This window comes from Triturus cristatus, chromosome 10 (assembly GCF_964204655.1).
Source record: "Triturus cristatus chromosome 10, aTriCri1.1, whole genome shotgun sequence".
NCBI classification, from domain to species: domain Eukaryota; kingdom Metazoa; phylum Chordata; class Amphibia; order Caudata; family Salamandridae; genus Triturus; species Triturus cristatus.
In genome coordinates this window covers 840,339,146-840,361,904 of record NC_140593.1, presented here as the reverse complement: position 1 = coordinate 840,361,904, position 22,759 = coordinate 840,339,146, and the positions used below count along the sequence as shown (strand labels likewise).

The 22,759-nt window shown below is 43.6% G+C and overlaps 1 protein-coding gene across 1 annotated transcript in view; it reads left to right on the top strand.

Annotated features, from left to right (window-relative positions):
- The window catches only part of CLCN7 (Cl-/H+ antiporter 7), a 236,207-nt gene extending 231,920 nt beyond the window's left edge, over nucleotides 1–4,287 (top strand). Inside the window, exon 25 of the mRNA XM_085628470.1 lies at nucleotides 1,078–4,287. Within this exon, the coding sequence (XP_085484596.1) occupies nucleotides 1,078–1,164 (87 nt within the window). The 3' untranslated portion in view covers nucleotides 1,165–4,287. The remainder of the gene's footprint in view (nucleotides 1–1,077) is intronic.
- The last annotated feature ends 18,472 nt before the right edge of the window (nucleotides 4,288–22,759 follow it).

Genomic DNA, 22,759 nt, shown 5'->3' with positions numbered 1-22,759 from the left:
ACATTGTTGTAAAAACGAAGGTATTAATTAATATACAGCCCTTGCTGATATTTCAGTAACCAAAAAGACTGATTTCTGCTGCCAAGAACCTGAAACCTAAACGCCTCCAACCTCCCAACAGTTGACTTTTGGATACTTTATGTAGAGGTTCACAAACTCACAATGGCAAATATCTTTATGATGTGGAGGAGGCAAACATGAAAACTATCAAACACCTCCCTCCACTATACTTTTCAATCCCATATACTGACTCGCATTCCCACCGCTCAAATTAATTTCATATTTCTCTATACTAATTCACCACTAATCCTGTTTGTGTTCCGGAGTAGCGCGCTGCTTCTCCGAGCGCTTTGATGCCTCATCAGGGGTACCAAGCTCTATATAAATGCAAACCCTTGCCTGTTGTATCCCACCACTATCCTTTTCAACCCAAATAACACTCCCATGTCCACCACTCAAATCAATTTTATAGTTCCCTATACTAATTCACCACTAATCCTTTTTGGGTTCCGGAATAGCGTGCTACTCACCGAAAAGCACCTCGTCAGGGATAGTAAGTGCTATATAAGTTCAATTCAAATCTTCAGCCTTGTGCATGTTTTGTGGTTATCTTGTGGGGAATGAGAGAGCACAGCAAAAATGCTTGGCATCCCTCCTTGAATGTTTGATTCCAGTTGGGCAAGTGGGAAATGTTGCAGAGGATTGAGCCTTGAGAGTGGTGGTGTGTTTTGCCTCTACCCACATAGCTTGTATGGGTTGTTTGCGTGACAAGCAGATTGAAAGATTTTGATCTTTGGCATCTGGTCTTTATTGTCTGCTTCCTCTAAACAGAATTGGTTTTGCCTGGTTGGGAGTGGAATGCTTAGGAAAGCCCCAGGGTTATGGTGTGAGTGACCAAGGGCAGCAAGTCGAATAATGTGGATTAAAATAAGGTTTACTTGGCTTGTTGCTCTTACGGGGCGCCCTGCTGTATTCAGAGATCGCAGCACTAAGCTTGCATCCTTGCTGTCGTAAGTTGAAACTACAATCTTCATGATTAAGTCCTTTGACTTTAGCTTTTTCTTCTTTTTTATGTAGGTGGTGGGGATGGTAACCAGAAAAGACCTTGCTCGATACCGTATTGGGAAGGAAGGCTTGGAAGAGCTCTCTTTGGCACAGACTTGATGGTCTTTGACTCTGGTCCTTCCCGTAAAGACCATGGGCATCCATCTGCCATTATGCTGCTATCAGTATTAAACAGCCCGTCGCTTAGCGAAAACATCCTTTGGAACACTGGAACCATAAGGTCTCTTTCTCAGAGTTTTGTATGACTGAGCACAATTACTTGAGAGGTCTACGCAACAGAATGGCCTGCTTGGTGTCACACTTCCAGTCTACATGTCACACTCCGCTTGTGACAGCCCGGGCCTTGACAGTGTCTTACTCTTCTTCCCAACAAGATGATCGCCGCCCTCCTTGATCCTGCACAGACAGTGGTGCTCTGATGGGTGTAACTTTGCTCTGTATGGCCCAGCCTCCACTCTGAAGATCCCCCCTCACTTGTAGTGTTGTCAGATCTCTCCCTTCCCTGGTGTGTCACACACTTCCTCGAACTATGTTTTCTATGCAGTGTTAACCCTCCTTGTTTTATTAATTGATATTTACCTTATCTCTCTGAAAACCAGGTCATTGTGTGCTATGTCATGTAACATTACAACATTTGTTGACTGCGGCGTGTATTTTTATTTGTTTTATTGGGAGGGCTAGTGTTTGCATTAACATTATTTCAATAAGAAAGATCCTTTCAGATGATGTTAAAGTCAAAACATTTTGTGCAAATTATTTTCTACATTTCAAACCTTTAATCATTTTTTTTAACACCCGTTTTTAATGTATCCAAAGAGGTGAGATCCCGCCTTAGAGCTGCTGTGCAGTCTTCTAACCGCAGCAGTGCTCGGTCATTGAGAAAAGATCCTGGAGGTGCATGTTGGATACATCATCCAGCAATGGTTCTCCAGTGCTAAAACACTGGAGAAATTGACTCCTTTTGGAGCAGCAGGGAATGCCCTGCTGAGAGCCCAGCTAAGGTAACATGAAGTACACAGCAGAGCTGTATGGTTGATGATGCAGAGAAGAATGTTTCCGCACTCCATGGAGAGCCAAGGATGTGCACGTCCATGTGCTGATGGCAGTTGTAGACCTATCTTTGGGGGACAAATGGAAGCTCCACGGATGCAGTAGTGTCACTGATGCAACCCCAGAGTAGTCACTTGGGGGCACTGCATTTATGTGAGGAGGGACCGGTTAGCACTCGAAAAATGCAGTGAAACAAGCACCAATGGCCAAATTGGAGATGTAGTGTGTTAAAATGGTGCTTGTGGAATTACCATTCATGCAGCCGATAAGGCTGCACAGGGACTGCGGCCAGCCTCTTCTCACGAATGAGAGTCCTTGCGTAAGTTAAACCATAGTGCTCCACAAATACTGTGTTCGAAACCTGCGCTCGTATGTACCCAGCATGCCTCGGTCTCCTGTCTTGGGCTTGCTTTCAAAACTATCGAGCACCTTCCAAATTTGAGTTGGTGCGTGTTGCAATTTGTGATAGATGAATAACTGTAGTATGGTGAACTGTAGTGCCGCACCCCATGAACGGCGATAGCCCTGAACATTCCGAAGTACATTAATTCTTCTTCAGCGTACTAGATAGGATTGGTGAGCCTGTACATTGCACCCAAACAATAATATGTACATCTTCACTGTAGTAACCTGCACAACAGGTTGTGTGGGCCTATGATCTGGTGTGTGCTCTGACATTGAATCCACCAACCGGGCGGGATGGTGTTTCTTTGAAATCTGGAACTAGAATTAGAAGGAGCACATGACTTATCTTTTATTTATTGTTTGTTCAACAAGTAGCTGACTTTACCTGGTTTACATGCATCGTGTACCCCTGTGTTGCATTGTAATAATTGTGTTTTAACTTTTACCCCTGTGTGCTTTAACTTTAATGGATGCCATTTTTCTTCAAAGTCTTCATCTTTTGGAATAGCCTCATTGGCCAGTTTTAAAGTGGCAGCCGCCTGTGTATATCTCGCCCTGGGCGCCTCCAATAACTGTTTCCTTTCTTTGCTGTAGTAATTTGGTTTGCCCAAAATTTTCACAGAGGTGTAGGTCTGCAAATATATTGTTCCTTGCAAACGTTCATGCTGGAGCTTCGCTCCTTTTCAGTCTTTAAGTGCTGCAGAGACTGTGGCCAGGACGTATTGAGGACGAAGCCGCTCCAGGGATTAGGGCACTTCGTCGAAGAGTGCCTATAGTGCCTTGTCTTATAACATTTTGAAAGTGTGTGCATCATAGGTCATTGCCACCCTTTTTTTGATGTTACTTTACCATTTCAAGTGAACTCATGGCGATGGCGTGCTTGGTGCCAAAACGGAGGGATTTTATTTGCTCGCCACATATGAGGGTGTCCCTCCCTAAAGATCTGCTGAGCTGTGTCATTTTAAGGACAGGGGAAGTTAGACCACAACCCTTTTTGGGAACGATTGAGGCCTCCCCAAGAACAACCATGAATGAACCGAGAATGTGATACAGCTTTGCTTTGTTCTTCACTGAAACCACTGTATCAATAGCTCACGGGTCATTGCCCCACTGGCCAGCGAAGCACTTCTGGTTTAGTGCAACACGTAGTGTTGAGGTTTGCATTGTGGGATGGATACAAGAACTTTGATCTCTTTTAATACTCTTGCAAAACAATAATTTCATGTGAATGTTGGTTTACCCACGTTATCCTGTGAAATGTTATGGAAGCACATTTTCTACACTTTCCTTAGGTCTTCTAAGTAAATAAATAGCGATGGCATTAGTGTTTTTTAATCCGCAGGAAGAATGTGCCCAGTAGAAGAGTCATGCTACCATAATCTCCGGTCTACACTATATCCTTCCCAGTGATACTTAATGTCATGTCTCCTCAGGAATGTGCTTGCCTTGTAGGATAACCAAGGGCTGCACAATTGGAACAGTTATCCCAGAGGGTTTTCCCCTTCAGCACCCTGTTACACAGCACCTTTCCATTCCTTCCAATGCAAATTATAAGATATTAATGCCACCAAACGTCTCCATAAGCCATTCCAAAAGATGGGGAAGTTGTAGGAAAAAGAGCAGCCATAATAATCACTGTTAACCTAAGACAAGTTCCTGCTTCTCTGTTCCTGAATGAAAGAGGGTTATCAGAAGAGCGAGTTAGTGATCAATGTCTCTGAACTGTACAATTTTGACAATGTAAGCAATAAAAACTTTGATTATAAATAAGTGATGTCATTTTTGTTAAATCGTTGTCCGCAAGTGCCATAGAAATATCCATTTGATGGCCTGTACTATCTTATTTTTTTGTGCTTTTGTAAACACCTATTTTATTTCATATTTCTATTGCAAGAGATATATCACATTAAGGTTAAGGTCCATGCAAGTAGACCAATGAGCAAGTTAGAGGGGGAGTAAGTAGACGTCAAGGCGTAGGATGGACACTCCACGGGAGGAGTATGGTGTGTGTGAGGTGTACTAAGAGAAAGAACATAGAGATACAAATCTAGGTTTCTTTAGAGAGTTGATCTGAGTCCTGTTCCAGGATACAGCCTTTCTTGTTGATTTATTTTGTAAGTCAGCTTGGTGACGTCTGTATCATAGTTCAGGTCTGTCCCCACGTTGTATTGCAACCTCCGAAGTGTTGTTGAAAGCAGGGTTTGGTTGAGGGGTATGAGCTTAGTTTTTTTTTTTTTGGTTAGTTTAGCTCAAACACTCCAGTAGTAGCCAATCTATAGATTTCCTGGAAAAGGCTTTTGGCCGAGTGCAGAGGGCAATCAAAAGGATCAGGGATTAGAAACCCGGCTTTTCGTGAAACATAAAGGAATTTATCATGGTTAGTGAATTTCTTAACCTGACCCTGGCACTGAAGTGCTGTAAGAGATGTTAGACACTCTAACCAACCGATGGCTTTTTATGCATCTAATGCCATGCCACGCCAGATTGTGTCATTTCTAGCTTTTGGTGGCTTCACTACCTCTTTCAACTGGATCCCTTTTCAAAGGGGCGTCTTCCTGATGACCTTGTGTGCCCACCCCAATATCTTTGTGGCCTTACCCCAAGCTACCAGGGCTACCTGCCTTGCCAGCGGCAGTCTCTTGGATCCCTTCCCTCCGTACATTTAGTGTAGGTGCGAGTGCTGTTCTAACACTGCATATTAAAGTCTGAGTGTTTGATGCTGTTGTGGGACATAGATCCAATTATAAATATTAATCAAGTGGGCTGTCCAGTAGCATCCTTCAATATCTGGGAGCACCTGCCCTGTATTGTAGCGGGAACGCTGTACCATTCGTAGTGATATTCTAGGGTGACCTCCATCCCACAGCAGGGCCTCAACTCATTAATCTTGGTAAACACCGCCTGGGAGATAGGATAGTAAGTATTTTGGAATGCATATAGTAACTTTGGAAGCGTAATCATGTTAAAGAGGGCCGCTCGTCCCATCAATGAAAGGGGGAGTCCCCTCCACCTACCGACGTCCACCTGGAAGTTTGTCAGCACCTGTCCAATGTTCCGGCTAGAGCAGTGCTCCTTTGTGATGTCACAAAAATTCCCAAGTACCTAAACCAATCCCTGGCCACGCAGAGGCCTTGTGGCTGCAGTAGTGGGTCTCATGAACCCTGCTGGGTATACAGCACTGATTTGTCCCAGTTAATCCTGTATTCCGGGTAGGTCTCGTATTCCCCCAGTATCTGAAAGTGTCCCAGAATAGTGGTTGCTGGGTCTGTTATGTATAGAAGTACATCATCAGCATACATAAATATTTTCACCTCCGTCTCGTCAGTGGACGAGATTCAGAAGCCATCCACTCCAGGGTGTCATTTCACCTCACATTCAAAAGATTCCACCATGAGGGCAAACAGAAGTGGAGATAGTGGACATCCCTGTCTGGTTCCTCCACCATTTGGGAATTTAGCTGACATCTTTCCATTCACCCTAACTGTCCTCACAGGGTTTTAGTACAAAACCGCCACCTATTTCCTAAATTGAGGGCCAAAACAACATTTCTGCAGAGTCTGCTTCAGAAAATGCCAGTGAACTGCGTCAAATGCCTTTTCCGCATCCATGGAGAGGAAAAGATGCAGTGCCTGATGGGTCTGGACTGTCGTCATCCAATTAGGCGTGCATCTCCAGTTGAGGCGGGTTGTCCTGCTGGGCATAAATCTCAACTGGTCACGTTGTATCAAAGGTGTAATGACCTTTAGGGCTTGTGTGCCCAGGACAGTAGCCAATAGCTTTGTCTCAACATTGAGCAGGAAGACCGGGCGTTAAGAGTCGCACTGGTCTCTGGGATTCCCTTCTTTGGGGAGTACAGTAATGATAGTCCTCCAAAGGTCTGACGGACCCTCCCGCCTTCATTACCTCCTAGAACGGATTTAGCAGGTGAGGTGCTAGCAGGTTTTATTAATGTTTCTAAAACTCATCCAGGATGCCGACGGGGCCTGGTGTTTTGCCCGTTCTCAGTTTGTCTGTGTCCTCCTGAACCTCACTTAGTGTGAGATCGCCCTCCAGGGACTCTCGTGCTTCTGTATCCAGCACAGGGGTGGGGATTGAGGCCAAGTATTACACTATGGTGTTTGAGTCGTGAAGTGGCCTTGCCCTATAGAACTGTTCATATGAACGAGTGAACTCGTCGACGATTCAGGCATCTGTGTCGCTGTTGACCCCTGCCTGGTTGACGATACTATGCACCCATCAAGCTTCCTGCTCATGATGACTCAGCCATGCCAGCCGTTTACCTGCCTTATCTCCTGTTTCGTGTAGGCGGTGCAATGTGGCCACCGTCTGTTTGGCCCTTTCCTGTGCCAAGTCCCTATACTCCGCCTGCCACATTGCTATCTGCCTTAGAAGTAGGGGATAAGTGGCCAATCCCGGTGACCCCTCGAGTTGTAAGATCTAATTTTCCAGTTCCTCGAACTCTGCTATTTCTCATTTGTTTTTCTGCGCAATTAGATTTTGGGCTCCCTCGCGAAGCATGATCTGAAACGCTTCCCACAGTACAATTTTAGTATCCACTGAGTCTTCATTTTCCGTGAAGTATAACTCCGTGTCCACCTGCAGACCCTATGCCACCTCTCGGTCTTTCAGGTCCCAGGTTTTTAACTTCCACCCCGTGGCCATCTATTCCCTGAATTGTTTCATATGGACTAATAGGGGTATGTGGTCCAAAAGACCCCTTGCCAAGTAGTCCGCCTGAGCCACCTCACCCCTTGGTGTGGCTCTATCTTAGTCTGCCCGAACTTTGGTCCTTGGGCTTGCCCCGGCTGCGAAGGAGGCACTCTGGATCATACGTCTCCCTCTATCCATCCTCTGGGGCAGACGCTCCTCCAGTCAGGTCCAGGCCTCTTCAAGTGACTGGAAGAAGCGTGCCTTACCTTCATAGAGGCCTTTGAGCTTCGCTGGGAATAACAGTATATATATTGCAGGTGGAGGCCCCGTAGCTTTGTTTTGATGTAGTCAAAGGTGCGTCTCTGTCTCTGAACCTCACAGGTGTAGTCTGGGAAAACCATATTTCTGGCATTTTTATGACATATCCCTCTCATACAGTGCACCTTCCTCAGTATCATGTCTCTATCTTGAAAATTCAAGAAATGGGTGAACACAGACAGCGGAGGTGTCCCTGGAGGAAGTTTTGCACTAAACGCCATGTGGGCCTCTCTATGATAAAGCAGGAAGAAAATTGTTCTGGAGGAAGGAAGACTCTTAGCCATTTATCCTGCAAGGCACCTACATTGGACCCCTCGAACCCCTCAGGAAAGACCACAAAATGCAAATTATTTTTCCTTGTGTGGTTTTCCGCATTGTGCACTTTCCAGACCATTTCCTTCATTGTAGAGCTTAGCTCTGTCACTTCTTTGTGAAGGCCTTTGGTCGTGTCCTCTACATCCGAGATTCGGTTTTCGGCTGCTGTGACAATCTAATTCACATTCTGTAGGTCCTGTCAGAGCAGGGCGACTTCAGAATGCACTTCCCTAATTCTCCCTTCAAGAACCTCCCTAGGGGATTGGATTGCCATTAGGAGTGCTGCGTTGTCCGGCATAGTCGGTGTGCCCTCTTCGGATCCTACTTGCGAGGTCAACACCCTGGTGTAGTCGTCCATTTTTCCCTGTTTGGGGGGTTTGGGATCTTTGTCCTTGGCCATACATTTGGTACAGAGGATGTCCAGCAACAAAAAAAATGGGTGGGCACGGCCCAACAAGCTCCTCTGGACCAGTGTTACTGCCTTAGGGACGAAACGCTGCCTCGGGGTGCAGGTGCGCTCGTAGTCTCCCACTGGCCACCTGCGGGCCCCAAGATTTTAAGTGCACTGTTCAAAGTCCAATTGGGGACCAACACCACTCGAGGCCAGGTGTCATATCATCAGAAGGCTTGTGCGTGCAAAATTGAACACCCTCAACTCCTGTTTATTGTGCGGCTTTTAGAGGGGAGGTGTATATGCCACTATGGTCCAAATCGCCAGGGGATAGGTGGGGTGGAAGGCCGCTGTCCTGCTGCACTGTCCCAGCACTCAGTCAAGGGAAGGGCCCCCTCAGTGGCACCTCTAGCCCCCAGTAGTGTATATACTGTTGCACAGGCAACCCAGGGGCAAGGAGAGGCCCCCCTCACGCAATCTCGATATGCCACTATTTAGCTGCAGGTGAAACAACCAGGCCCAGTTTGGGAGGGGGGGAATCGGCCCCCCTGCCAGTTCGTCCGGCTGTCTGCTCCCTTTTGTTTATTTGTCCCGCAGCACCTCTCACCTGTGGGTAGTGGGCCAATCGTTCCTTCTGGATCTCTGGGCCCCCAGCGATGAGTCCCTCACCTCCTGTGAACCTAGATCATACCCTTCCCACAGATGTCCTTCTCTGAGGCCAGTGCTTTAGCGCTGCTCTGGCGAGAGCTTTAGTAAACGGGGGATTTGGAAGTGCAAACTAGTGCTTTTCAGGCCTCCAAATACAGTGCATGTGCGCCGGGCGTGCGCACCATTTGTCAGCCTGCCGATTCACTTTCACGGCCGCTTTGATGTTCTCAGTGAGCCGCGCTGCCACTGAGAACATCAAAGCGGCCGCGAAAGTGCTCACCATTTGCCACCCCCTCCCTCGACGGCTTAGTAACAAACCAAACAAACTCCTGGCCAACTTCCTCAGAGGGTGACAGGCAAAAAGCTTCATACTAGTTTCAATTTTCTCATGTTGCAGTGGTTTGTAAATGGTTGCTTCTGATTAATTTACAGGCTTTTTTTAGTCCCTGCTTAGTAACGCATTGTTTAACTCAGTTTATCGAAAGAGCACTGGTGGGACGCCAGCTTTAGTAATAGCGGGCACTTTTAATTTATTTAGAGCGCTATGCATGCTTTTACTTTTACAATGGGGCCACACAATGCACCCTTTAAGATTAATAGCATGGGAACACATGATTGTACACTCAGCACACAAACATATTTTTTTTAAACTTAAATTACGTACAGACCTACGAAAATGCACCCTTTCAGATTAATAGCACAGACCCACATTCAACAATCGTACTTGCCCCCTCCCTCGCCCGTCACGCTGTAAACACTCAAACTATCAGCGCCTGTTCCACAAGTGCCACGCCTTCTTTTACTGCTCGCCAACCACAATTTCCACAGCTTTTATATTTGTACTCTGAGTTTCCTGTGTTGAAGGATATGAAAACCATCAATTGATTGTGCCCGACGTTCGTTCTGTGATTGAGTTGGTTTATTGGAGAGCAGCTGATTTTCTGAGATTAACATGTGCAATAGTTAATCGGTGAGCTGTATAAATTAGTGTCAAACTACTTTGCGTCCAAGAGCTTTATAGAGTGATGAAGCTTAGCGTCGGCATGCGCCCAGGCGGTGGGTAACTAGTCCTTAATAACTTAGAAATAAGATAATAAACAGTAAAATATTCTCTTTACTTTTATCATACTCGTCACTCTGGATCAATATTCTTGCAATGAGGAGGGTAGTCCAAGTCTTTCCCTTGAGCCAATTACCTGATTCACTCCATATTCAAATTACCTTTCGCAAACGTGATGATCGTTCCTCAAGTACAGAATTAACAAGCATTTGCAATGCAATAGGTCTCGCATTTATGCGAGTTTATGCTACTGACATTGTGAATGACAATGCCTTTCATTTGTTTTAAAAACCAAAACATAAATAAAAGGCATTGTAATTTTACAATGCCAATAGCTCAAACTCTTATAAATGCGAGACCTATTGCACTGCAAATGCTTGTTTCCTATTGTGGTGGAGGAAAGGGCACACTCTTGCTTCACCCTCACGCAAACCAGCTGCTCCAGGGGCTGCTCACCTGTGGGGTCTCGCTCACCTGGCTGGCACCTTTCTCTGGTCCGCTCTAGCTGCGTCCCGGCCTCAGGGCAATGCAACCAATGGCAGGCACAGCAGGAGAGGAGAGCTGAACAGCACCAGCCCAGGCTGGCATGCATCTCGGTGCCAGCGATCACCTCACTCAGTCTTCGGCACAGTCGGCGCTTGGCATCCGCTCTCTGCCACCGCCATTTTGGAGCCTGTTCGGCGTCTCAGTGCCCACAGAAGCTGCTTGTACCCCGCAAAAGTAGATTTTGTAAATTATGTGGCCTCTCCCGCACCTCTTCGGTGCTACAGAGGCCAGTCTCTGGGCCAGATGGCAGGCAGCAGGCTGGAATAAGTCAGAATTATGAACAAGCTAACTGAGCTCGCAGAAAACACTGCTAGTCAGCCACCTTGTTAGCCACACCTTTTGAATGTTTCATTGTTAAGTAACAATACTCAGTTGCCATTTTAATATAGGTTGGCTTTTTGTTTTGTTTTATAAGTCGAGAACAATTATGATGGCTGCATTCTCTGTAAAGAGGAGTATGCATGTAATGAGATAGATTGTATGTTTATGCAGCCTATTGTTTTTAACTGGGTAGTCAATTCTTGAGTTGATACATATACTTTGCATACAACTGCAATCTAGCGCTTGGCTAAAAAGTTTCGCGGGTCTTGATAAGTGTTTTGACTCTTTCTCTTGGTGCACAATGCGCATGGGCACCGACTCCGTTTTAGAGAAGATTGTTTCCCACAATCGGTTTGAAGCGCATATTGAGATGCCTTTGAGTTCGGCATGTGCTGATGTTTCTTCAGACCCAAAAAGTACCTTTTCGATCATAGCGCATCAGATAGACCTTTTCACCATTACTTGGTCTCTTCTACGCAACAGCACCTCCGGAGACTCTGAAATCCATTGTTCGGAGCTCGGGCAAAGGGGTCTCCCACTTGGGGTGGGGGGGTGGATGCAGTGGCGGGTGTCAGGGAACGATGGGGGTGGCGGGCAGGGGAGGAAAAAAGAAAGGGCACTTACTTTTTGCCGGCCGCCGTCTCTCCTCCTCTCAGGTCCCTTCTGATGTCACCGTCTCTCCTCAGCACCTGTTGCAAACAGGAAGCACCCAGGCTCCCTCTCCTAAGCAGTGTTGTGATTGGTCTGAGCTTGCAATGAACTTTGTGCTCTGTGTGGTACCGTCTTTGCTGCAGGCCCGTTAACCTTCTGTACTGCCTCTCGATCAAAACAGCAATTTTACCCAACAAAACGCCAATCCCTCCCCTGGCAGGACATTAATCAGAGGTTATCTCGACCTTTCCTGTTCGCCTGACAATGCAGAGGCCGGGGGCAGGGCACCACTGGGGCTGGTAGCGAGCCAAGCACCATTCTGATGCCAATCGTACATCCGGCCCCGGCCTGATGGTGAGCACTAGGCCCACTAGCATGCACCATATAATGTGAGCCCCGCCCTATTTCCTGTAGTGCTAAACTCTTGGTGCTTCCCCACCAAATCCCCTCCAAGGCAGCTCCTGTCTCAATTTCCTGCATACTCCCCACTCACGCGGGCTGCACTCCAACTTGCACCACTAATTCGGCCATCCACATCTGCATTGCCAGTCCCTGTCCAATGCTCCTGGCTTCTGGCTAAACTCCGGCTACACTGGTGTGCGCCCTGGCCAACTTCTCAGCTCCACTCCATCGCGCATATGGCATGCAGCCCTGCCTGTCCCGCATTGCCGCAATTGAGACATGCAGCTGCTCTCCACATCAAGTGCAAAAAGAACAATTGATAGTGATAGAGATCAGGGTATCTAAAATATGCCCACTACCACGGATAGAGTAATCACACAGTTACACGCACATACATTCATCATACGCTAGGGCCCATTTCACTAACATACGCTCAAATACTCTACCAGCAATAAACCTGTGGAAGGAAAACACCTAAACACCCTGCATCAATATCAGGTCGATCAGATCTGGTTTAGTGACTGTCCATAATCTACACAACATATACAATAATGATCAAAAATATAAACCCAATAATTGACAAGAAAGAAAGTTCAACACCATGTTTAAATTATATTGCTTTATCTAAAATTAGTCAAAGTTAAATCAATCAGAATAAATCATTTCTCATAGTTACCTATTCTAACTAAGTGTCAGAACGGGTCAGGACAAGTCTCTCGGTAAAGTCTTTCAAGACGAAGTCCTCAGCATCAATCCTCAGCAACGCAGCTTCACGCAGCAAAGGTAAAACGGCAAGTGGCAAAAGGGTGGCGAAGGGTGGCAAGAACCCTCTCTAAGCTAACAGTTTTTATAGTAAGAATTACAATGGAAACACTCATCAAGTTTGCAAAATACACTGAATCACTGAGCAGAGCGAGAAGGAAAGGATGCAACATTGCAACATTTGTGAACCTCCGCTCAGGAAAAATACACATAGCGAAGACTACGGAACAGGAACCAAGAAAATAAAACATGTATCACATTTAATCCGGCTTCTCCTCGGCCATCGAGCCACAGTTCAGAGTTTTCCTCTAAGGCTCCTTTGTCTTTCGAGATTGCCAAGGACACTTTTACTTCTCTTGGAGAACTCCCAAAAACTGCTGCTGTCCTCATGGAAAGTTTCATAGAAGGACCATGGTCAGTCAACTTCAAGACCATTTCCAGCAGGGGTCTCCCTCGTCACGTCTTTCACATATTCACTCGAGGCCAGGCTTCAAAATTCAACCATCTTAATACAGGCCTCCATAGGCCACAATAGCCCATCTTTAATTAAAGAGACAAAATAAACGTTACTACAGCATAATGATTAAACAGTGTTAACCCCACTAATACCCTTATGTGTATGCATTTATCTAGCTTTTGCGACATAAAAAAGCATTAATTCAGACAGCTTTTGTGCTCAAAATAAACAGCACACAGCAACGTTTAAACATGAAAACTTGCACGTTATTTTTTAGGAAACAGAAACAGCACACACATGCTAACCCTCGTATAACTTTCTCTTATGTTAAGACAAACGAATTGATTAATAAAAACATACTTGCACAAAACAAATAATTAATTGTTATTCATTAGTAATTAATAAAACGCATAGACATACTAGAGCTTCAAAAGCCCCTGAATTTTCTCAATGAAAACTCTGCTCCAGCAATCCCCCCTTTGGTGATTTTATCACCAAATAAACCCAAAAAAAAAATTCGTGAAAATTTAGTCCCATTTTAGGAGAAATCAGAAATGTCTTTTCCCCTTAGGCAACATTAAACACCAGTCACTCTTTCATCATCTCTCTTTGTCTCTAAATAAACACTCTCCCTCAATTCTTCTAGTTCAATTTCTTGAGGTTCTCTTCTCAACTTCTTATTTTTCTTTTCCTTATTCAATTTCTTTTTCCCTCCCCTGTTTTTACAACACACACACACCAATCTTATTATTAATAAAGCCACAATTATACAAGACAAGGGAAACAATATTCTACCTATAATAGTACTACCTATCTTTGCAATAAAATCTTTAACAGCTATCATTTTATTAGCTATTTTAGTCCACAAACTCCCAGCTTCAAGTGGTACTAATTCTTCATGCAAATCAGTAATATTTTTGATATAGACCTTTAGGTCTTTACTTTCGTCAGGAATGTAAGTGCAACAATGTTGAACTTTCAATATTCCACAAACTCCACCCTCCTTGGCCAATAGAATATCAAGGGCAAGTCGATTTTGCATAGACATGGCACGTACGGCACTTAATTCCGTATTCACCAAAAGAAACCCTCCTGCAGTATTTGTCGATAAGCGATCAACCACTGTGGACAGTTTCCGAATTCCATAAGCATTCAAAGAAATTCCCACTGCTGGAATCAAAACCCCAAAAATATCACCCACAATTTCAGACCAAGTTTCTCTCTTAAAACGTGTTAATAAGTTAATATCTTCTACATCTCTTATTTTATCTGTATGAAAAATCTTAGGAAAAACCAGGCCCACATAACATGTGCCATACCAATGGTCAGGCAACTTGTAATAAGCCTTGTTCCCACAAACATAGTACACTCCTGGAAAAATCGTATCCTCTCCACCTCTGAAACCCCAACCTGTCGCAATGAAGTATGTATCATGGCAATCACTAGTTCCCACAAAATATGTATCATAATGGGATTTCCTTCTTGTAATGCAAAGTTTACCCTTCTGCGGTGCATCTAGAGCTAAAGTTGGACTAGCCCCATTCTTCAACTCTTTTCCCATCTCAATGTCCCAAATTGTCTCACTCACTTCATATTTTCCCCCTTTCTCATGCATGTTCACTCTCCTTTCTTCTACCATATCCAGGAAAGCTCTCTCCTCTTCTTTCAAACTGCAAGTTAAATTATTCTTAAAAATGTAATCTAATGTTAATCCTTTTTCTTCAATAAAAATCTCACCAAAAGTGTTAGCTTCTTTAGCTGGATTCAGCTCTTTGTTCATTGGCAAGTGCCCAAAAATACTATCTCTGTTAGACATCTTATAATCTACTTTCCCTAACAAATAAAAAACACTACTCAAAATACTACAGGAAATACCATATGTAGCTGGTAAATGGTGATAAGTAACACCCTCTGAGACAGATGCAGGTAATTGCATACAGACGTAGCAATCCCTTACTTCCATTGTCTTCACATATTCATATAACAGTTTAGAAAAAACATTACTAGAAAAATTATTAATTGACCTATCTTTGTGTATGTAACTACTACTTCTAATTGGGACTACTTTTTGTGAATTCTTCTCTACATTTGTCACATTTTCTATATTCATTCCAAATTCTACTCTAAAAGTAATTAATAAAATTAAAACACCCCATAGAAGCATTAATAATCCAGTACAACAGCAGCACATTCTACACCACCTCTTAAAGAAGGCACATCTATTTCTATTATCCTCTATGTTAGCCATTTTAGTTTAGCTTGTACTACTCCACTACTGTTTGAACTTCTTCAATTCTTCAGCAATTCTTCAGCTTTCAGTTTATCCAAATGATCTCTTCGTTCACTTGATCCAAGTGAATCCTTCTTTTCACTCAGTTTGGATACTTGTCATTCTTCACTTCAATTTCCTCAACATCAAATTGTATCAGATCTCCAACATCAAGATCCTCAGTACTCGACTCTTCTCCAATGTCAGTCAAGAGTACTTTCAGAATTTCACCAGTATCTTCCTCAACCACTTCTCTCAAGACCACTTCCGGATTATCTCGAGTCACTGTTTCTTCTTCTCTTCCTTCAGACAGTGCCACATAAGACCATTCCGGTGATCTGTACTTTTGGTTGGGTCTTCTTACTCTTTTTATTTCCACTGGTTCGTTTGATTCCTTTGATTCTTCTCCTTCAGCTTTTGAACTTTGACTCGAAACTTCATTCACTTGTTCAGCTTTCGATGAATTTGCTCTTATTACTCTGTATCTCAGCCTCTTAACTCTGTTATTAGGCCAACGGTCTCCTCTTAACACCTTTTTCGGCTTTGTTTCTTTATTACTCCTTTCTCCAATCCAAGTTCTCTTTCTCAGAACTCGACCTTCTGTTTGTTCATCCTCATCATCTGTTTCAAGTGCCTCTTGTTTCCGTTTCCCAGCAGTTTTCTTCTTCTCCACAGATTTTTTCACCACTGTTTGAGACTTCCCTACTCCTGTCCCTCCTCGGGTCTCCGACACGCAATCTTCTTGCTGTCTACTTGTCCCTTCACCTAGCTCCTCATGAATGTTCCCTACACCTCCCCGGGGGTCTTCCGCAATCTGTCCCTCTCTATCTTCTTCTGACCCTACTTCTTCAAGTATAATCTCAAGTGGTTCTTCAATCTCCTCTTCTTCTGATTCAGGAGTAGTCTCTGTGTGATTTCTTTTTTCTTTTCTTTTTCCTTCACTGCTGTTTGAAACTTCAGGCTCTCTTATAGAATTTGATCTCCTTTCTGATACTCGCAGTGGTTCATTCGAAGCTCTTCCTACTTCTTTCCCCACTGATTCTGTATCTTCATCATCACTGGAATCTGACTCTTCAAAATACTCTTTACCAGTCCCTTCTTTCGGGTTTGGAACTCTCAGAGTATGACTTGCATGTACCCAGTGCTTCACTCCAGCACACTTTACTGCAGTCGTTGTAGTCAGAATGACTTGTCTCGGCCTTCCCCACCTTGGAATCAAGCAATTTCTTCTTCTGTGTACCTTAATCCTCACCCAGTCTCCTGGACTAAGATCATGGGCTTGCTTCTTCTCAAGTGTGGTAGCTTCTTCTCCAACCTGGTGAAACACAGAATGAACTGCGTCAGCCAGGCCTTTACAGTAATCCAAAATCATGTCATCAGTTATTGTCACCAACTTATTGACAGGCACGAATGCATGGCGCATAGCACGTCCCATGATTATTTCATGCGGGCTCAAACCAGTAGTTCTATCTGGAGTAGATCTCATTGTCATCAGAACTAGAGGCAAAACATCTGGCCATTTCATGCCAGTGGCTAAGCACATCTTTCCAATCCTATTCTTGATCGTGCCATTAATCTGCTCAACCACACCAGAAGCCTCTGGTCGGTATGCACAATGTAGCTTCTGCTGTATTTTCAATGCTTCACAAATCAAACCCATGAGCTCATTCTGAAAGTGTCTACCTCTATCAGACTCAATTGTAACTGGAAACCTGTACCTAGGAATCAATTCCCTCAACAGTAACTTTGCCACTGTCAATCCATCATTTCTTCTAGTCGGGTAAGCTTCCACCCACCTTGAAAACAAACAGACTACCACTAGAACATACCTCAGTCTGTTCACTTGAGGCATCTCAATGAAATCAATCTGCATTCTTGTAAAAGGACCTCCTTCTCTGCCTATTGTTCCCAGACTCACCACTGTCTTTTTCCCAGTGTTAAATTGCTGACAAACTAAACACCTCTGACAGATGCTTTCTGCAACTGTCCTGAACTTTGCATTGTACCAGGTCTGCTTAAACGACCTAACCATCGCGTCTCTCCCCAAATGTCCCTGGCCATGATACATCCTTGCCATTGACGACAAGATAGAGTTAGGCATCACTGGTCTGCCATCTCTGTAGACCCAAACATGGTCTGTTTCTCTTGGAGCACATCCTGCCTTAATCCAATCTTGTTTCTCTTCATCTCCTGCCTCATCTTGTAACTGCTTCACTTCATCCCAGGTCTCTAGGACATTAGTAAACATCACAGAAAGAAAAGACATTTCCCTTTCTCTTTCCCTGTTAATGGACTGATTCGTCTTGGCACAATACTGCGCAACATCATTTGCGTACCTGTTTCCAATCGTTATGAAATCCTCCCCCTGACCATGGGCAGCACATTTTACAACTGCTAACTCCTTAGGCAGCTGTATCGCCTCAAGCAATTTACCAATCATTTCAGCATTCTTTATTGGAGTTCCACTCGATGTCAAGAAACCTCTTTGTAGCCAAAGTTGGCCAAAATCATGCACCACTCCAAATCCATACTGACTATCAGTTAACACAGTCGTCCTCAAATCTTTCCCAATCTCACAAGCTTTTGTCAATGCTATTAATTCAGCAACGTGCGCAGATTTCACTCCTTTCAATGGTGATGCTTCCATGACCTCTGAAACTTTGCACACCGCATATGCTGCACATAGCACACCATCATCATTCCTCAAGCATGATCCATCCACAAACAACACATGGTCATTTTCAGGTAAGGGAATATCCCTTATGTCTGGTCTTGGTTTCGTACAGTACTCAAGCACATCCAAACAATCATGATCATCTTCCATCTTTATACCCACATTTTCAATATCCGGCAAGAGTGTCGCTGGATTCACATTCACACATCTCTCAAGAGTCACATTTGATGCTCCCAGAATCACTTTTTCGTACTTTGTCAACCGACTATGTGACATGTACTGAGTTCTGCTTCTTGTTAAAAGAATTGCCACATTGTGAGGTACGAATACCCTTACAGGATATCCCATTGATTCCCTCACTCTGTTCCAGGCTCCTGCATGTTGCAGCCACAGATTTCAGACAACCTGGTAAACCCACAGCTACAGGGTCAAGTGTTGATGAGAAGTACGCAATAGGCCTCCTCAATTGTCCATGTTTCTGGATTAACACTGAAAGTGCACATCCATTTCTCTCACTGCAGTACAGCTCAAATTCTTTCTCATAGTCAGGCATACCCAAAGCTGGAGCCTCACACATTTTACTTTTGAGCTCTTCAAATGCTGCCAATTGTTTTGCATCCAGATCTAATGGATCTGTCATTTCACTTTTTGTCAATTTAATCAGTGGTTTTGCTATCAAGGAAAAATTAATTATCCACTGACGACAATAACCCACCATACCCAGGAACATTCTCACTTCTCTCTGGGTTTTTGGAGCTTTCATTTCTCTGATTATTCTGATCCTGTCAGTAGTCACTTTTCTCAGACCTTTTTCAATATTGTGTCCAAGATAATGAACCTCTTTCTTGCAAAATTGCAATTTGGCTGGAGATACCTTTAACCCTCCATCTGCCAGATGATTCAGTAAAGCTATGGTATCCACTTCACAAGCTTCACGTGTCTTTGATGCCACCAGTAGGTCATCAATGTACTGCACTAACACTGAGTTTTCGGGCATAATCAAACTCTCCAACGATTTCTTCAATAACTGATTGAATATCGAAGGACTTTCTGTATACCCCTGTGGGATTCGACACCATGCTAAGATACGCTGGCCAAACCTAAATGCAAAAATCGGCTGACTGTCATGATGCAATGGAATTGAAAAGAACGCATGACACAAATCAATCACTGTGTACCACTCAGCATCATGTGGAATTTGATACAGAATCACTGATGGATTTGGCACAATAGGACAACATGCCACCACAATTTGATTAACTTTTCTCAGATCTTGCACGATCCTAAATTTGCCATTTGGCTTTTTCAGTCCCATTATCGGTGAATTACACGGACTACTCAGCAGCTCTCTCAGAACTCCCTGCTGAATCATTTTCTCAATTATAGGAGTTATCCCTTCAATTATTTCTGGTGTCATTTTGTACTGAGGAATGTTAGGATACGTAATTCCCTCTTTCACTGCAATTTTCACTGGATCTACATTATTCATCAATCCCACATCCTCTCCTGTAAAATCCCAAACTGCTCTTTTCACTGTGTCTCTCAGCTCTTGAGGCAAATCCTCCGGATTAAACACAGCAAATGCACCAATTAACTCACTTTCTCTATTTTCTAGAGTCATTCGGTAGAAAAGATCATCATCTGGTGTCTCAAAAGCTATTCCATCTGGTGTACAAAAAATTGTGCAGTTCATTTTACACAATAAGTCCCTACCTAACAGGTTCACTGGACTCGTGTCACAGACAATAAATCTGTGCATGTCTGAAAATTTCCCTATCTGTACTCTTACTGGTTCAGTAAGACGTGTTCTGATTTGTGTATTAGCTACACCAACTACTTGGATTGCTTCATCCGAGAGAGGAAGATTTTTAACATCTGTTGACCTGACAGTTGATCTTGTCGCACCTGTGTCTACCAAAAAAGTAACACTCTCCTCATTTATTTTCCCATCCACAAATGGTCCTGCCTGGTCTATTTCTAGAGTTGCACCAAGTATGCACTCTTCCTCCTCTCTTCGGCACCGTCAATAATCACCCTCAGACTCACTCCCTTCATTCTTTAACAAGTACTGCTGTACTTTGTTAGAACGTCTTGGTTTGTTTACCTGCTCATCATTGTAGAATCCTGATTCCTGATTATACTTTTGTAACCCTCTATTCTGCGGCAAGGGCGGTTTTGGCTCTTGACTCTGCTGTCTCACAACTTTCTGTTGTTGCTGTTGATTATTCCCTTCGTTCTGGTTCTGCACCTGTTGATTTAAAGGTTTATTCTCATTACTCACTAATGGTGGATTAGGACATTCAGATCTCCAATGTCCCAGCTGGCCACAGTTGTGACAAGGGAACTTTTTTTTCGCTTCAATTTCATCACTGAAGTATTTTGCATGTCTCAGGATCTCATCTACTTTTTTACTCTGCCAATCCACTGTGTGTTCACGAATTCTCTCACCAATTTCAGGTCTTAGACCATATACAAATCTGTATACAAAGTGACTCAAATCTTTGTCACCCAGGTGTTCGTCTCCACTGAATTGTTTAAAAGCCAGTATCAGCCTCTCGTAAAAAGCATGAACTGATTCTTTTGCTTCCTGTTGTGTTCGATCTATCTTAACCCAGTCTGTCTCTTTTGGAGGAACTTTACTCTTCAGGTATACCATCACCTGATCATACTTCCTCATTACTTCTGGATCTGGTGCCCCTGTTCTTGAATCTCTTGGATATTCCTCAGTAGGCCAACTCACAACTATTTTACACTCAGTCCACAAGTCTGCTGGAACAATTATATCAAACAGACTATTCAGGTCAACCCACAGCACTTTTGACAATTTCACAAACCTATCTACCTGCCTATACCACTCGACGGGCTTTTCTCTCAATCGAGGGAAATCATTCGTAAATGATAAAATATCCTGTCTGGTCCATGGAACATGTACATATCCTCCTCCAGGTATTTCTCTCATAGGATAATTATCCACTGGTTTCTCTTTTTCTCTCACTGGAAATGCTGAATAAGTTGTTCTATCTACAGATTCCTCTCTTTTCTTATACCACCTAGCCTTCCACTTTTCAACATCACCCCATCTTCGCAATAATGCCACCATTTCTTTAATCTGTCCTGTTCTACCAGAAGCATTCAAATTTTCAATGTCCTTCTCAGTAAAATCCATCCTGTAAGTTCTCTGTAAAGCTTTCACTTTATCAATGTCAACTCCTTGTTCATTTGCTATTGCTCTTAGCCTGTCATGTGTATTCCTTGCTCTCCAGGTAACACTTTTGCACATAAACAACAGCTCACCATCATGATGACGCTTCAGGATTTCTATTGGAACTGTTCCTGTCACAAGCTCTTCTAATTCTATACGTAACCTAGCCACATCAATAACTTGTGAATCCTTATCCTTTTTCTGAAGGACCTTCATCCAATCATTCAAATCATCAACTGTTATTTCAGCAGTTTTTCTCACTGGAACCACTCTCTTCTGCGGTTCTAAAATTGGCATCCCTGAACAACCAGGTTCACTAGTATCCAGTAGTTCACTACATGTGTCCTGTCTTGCTTGTCTCAGGTCACTTCTTTCTGCTCTTTTATCTGAATCTCCTGAAGGACCAACTGAATTTGTCAAATTATTCCCAACATATGGAATCACCAGTCCATTCTCACCTGCTCTCTGTTTGTCAAACACAGGCATAACTGGACCTATTGTTACAGGCACCGTAACAGCTTCCAGATTCTTCGTTAACTCCCTAATTTTCTCAGTCAGTTCTGTTGTCGTTTTTGCTAATTTTCTGGCATTTTCCTCACTACTTCGATTCTCTCTCTCCCTGAAAGAACTACTACTTCTTGATTCAGGTGTCACTTTTTCTTTCTCAATAATACAGACTGTATCTCTTATCGGAGAAACAACTGGTGTACTCTCATCTGGCTCTGGTCTATATGGAGGTGGTCTCTTGTAAATCATGTCATTTAAGACCTCATCATCATACTCATTAACTCCAACTGCTCCTTCTTCAATTGTTCTCATAGGATATAATCCCTCTGACATATTAACATCTCGCCATCTTTTCATCCGATCATGATGTGTTTCACGATCATGTTTCCTCCCAAACATGTTCCTGTAATACCCTCCAGACCAATGTTCCCTCTAATTTTTCTTTCTTATGTGTGGCAATAGAATGTTGGTGTGCACTCTTTTATTGCTTGTGTGCGCAACTGAGTGATAAGATGTGCAACAAGGCAAGTCGATCCGCTACCACTTATAGGTAAATGACAAGCATTGGCACTGCCAATAAGCCTTGCTTTTAATTAAAAGTGACTTCTTGGTCACTGATTGGTTTAAGCACTGAATAAGTCATCACACATGCACCCTGTCAATCATCCTTGCACTTGTGCATCCATAAATCACTTATTCATTCTTGCATTCACCAACATACACAACCACAATACAGCACATACACAAGTTGAGTCACATTTGCAAGATAAATTGAAAGAATAAAAGTAGAAAAATACAACATGCTATCGGCTAAAAATGGCAGACATGTGTGCCATAATAAAGTTAAACAAAGCAGCTCATTTCTTGCCCTCTGTGTGTCCCTTCTCTGCTCGTTTCTTGCCCTCTTTTTGCATTTTCTGCCCATTTCTTGCCCTCTGTTTCTAACTTCACTGCTCGTATCTTGCCCTCTTTTTGCTTTTTCTGCTTGTTTCTTGCCCCTGGTTTGTGCCTCCTTCTCTGCTCATTTCTTGCCCTCTTTTTGCCTTTTCTGCTCAATTCTTGACCT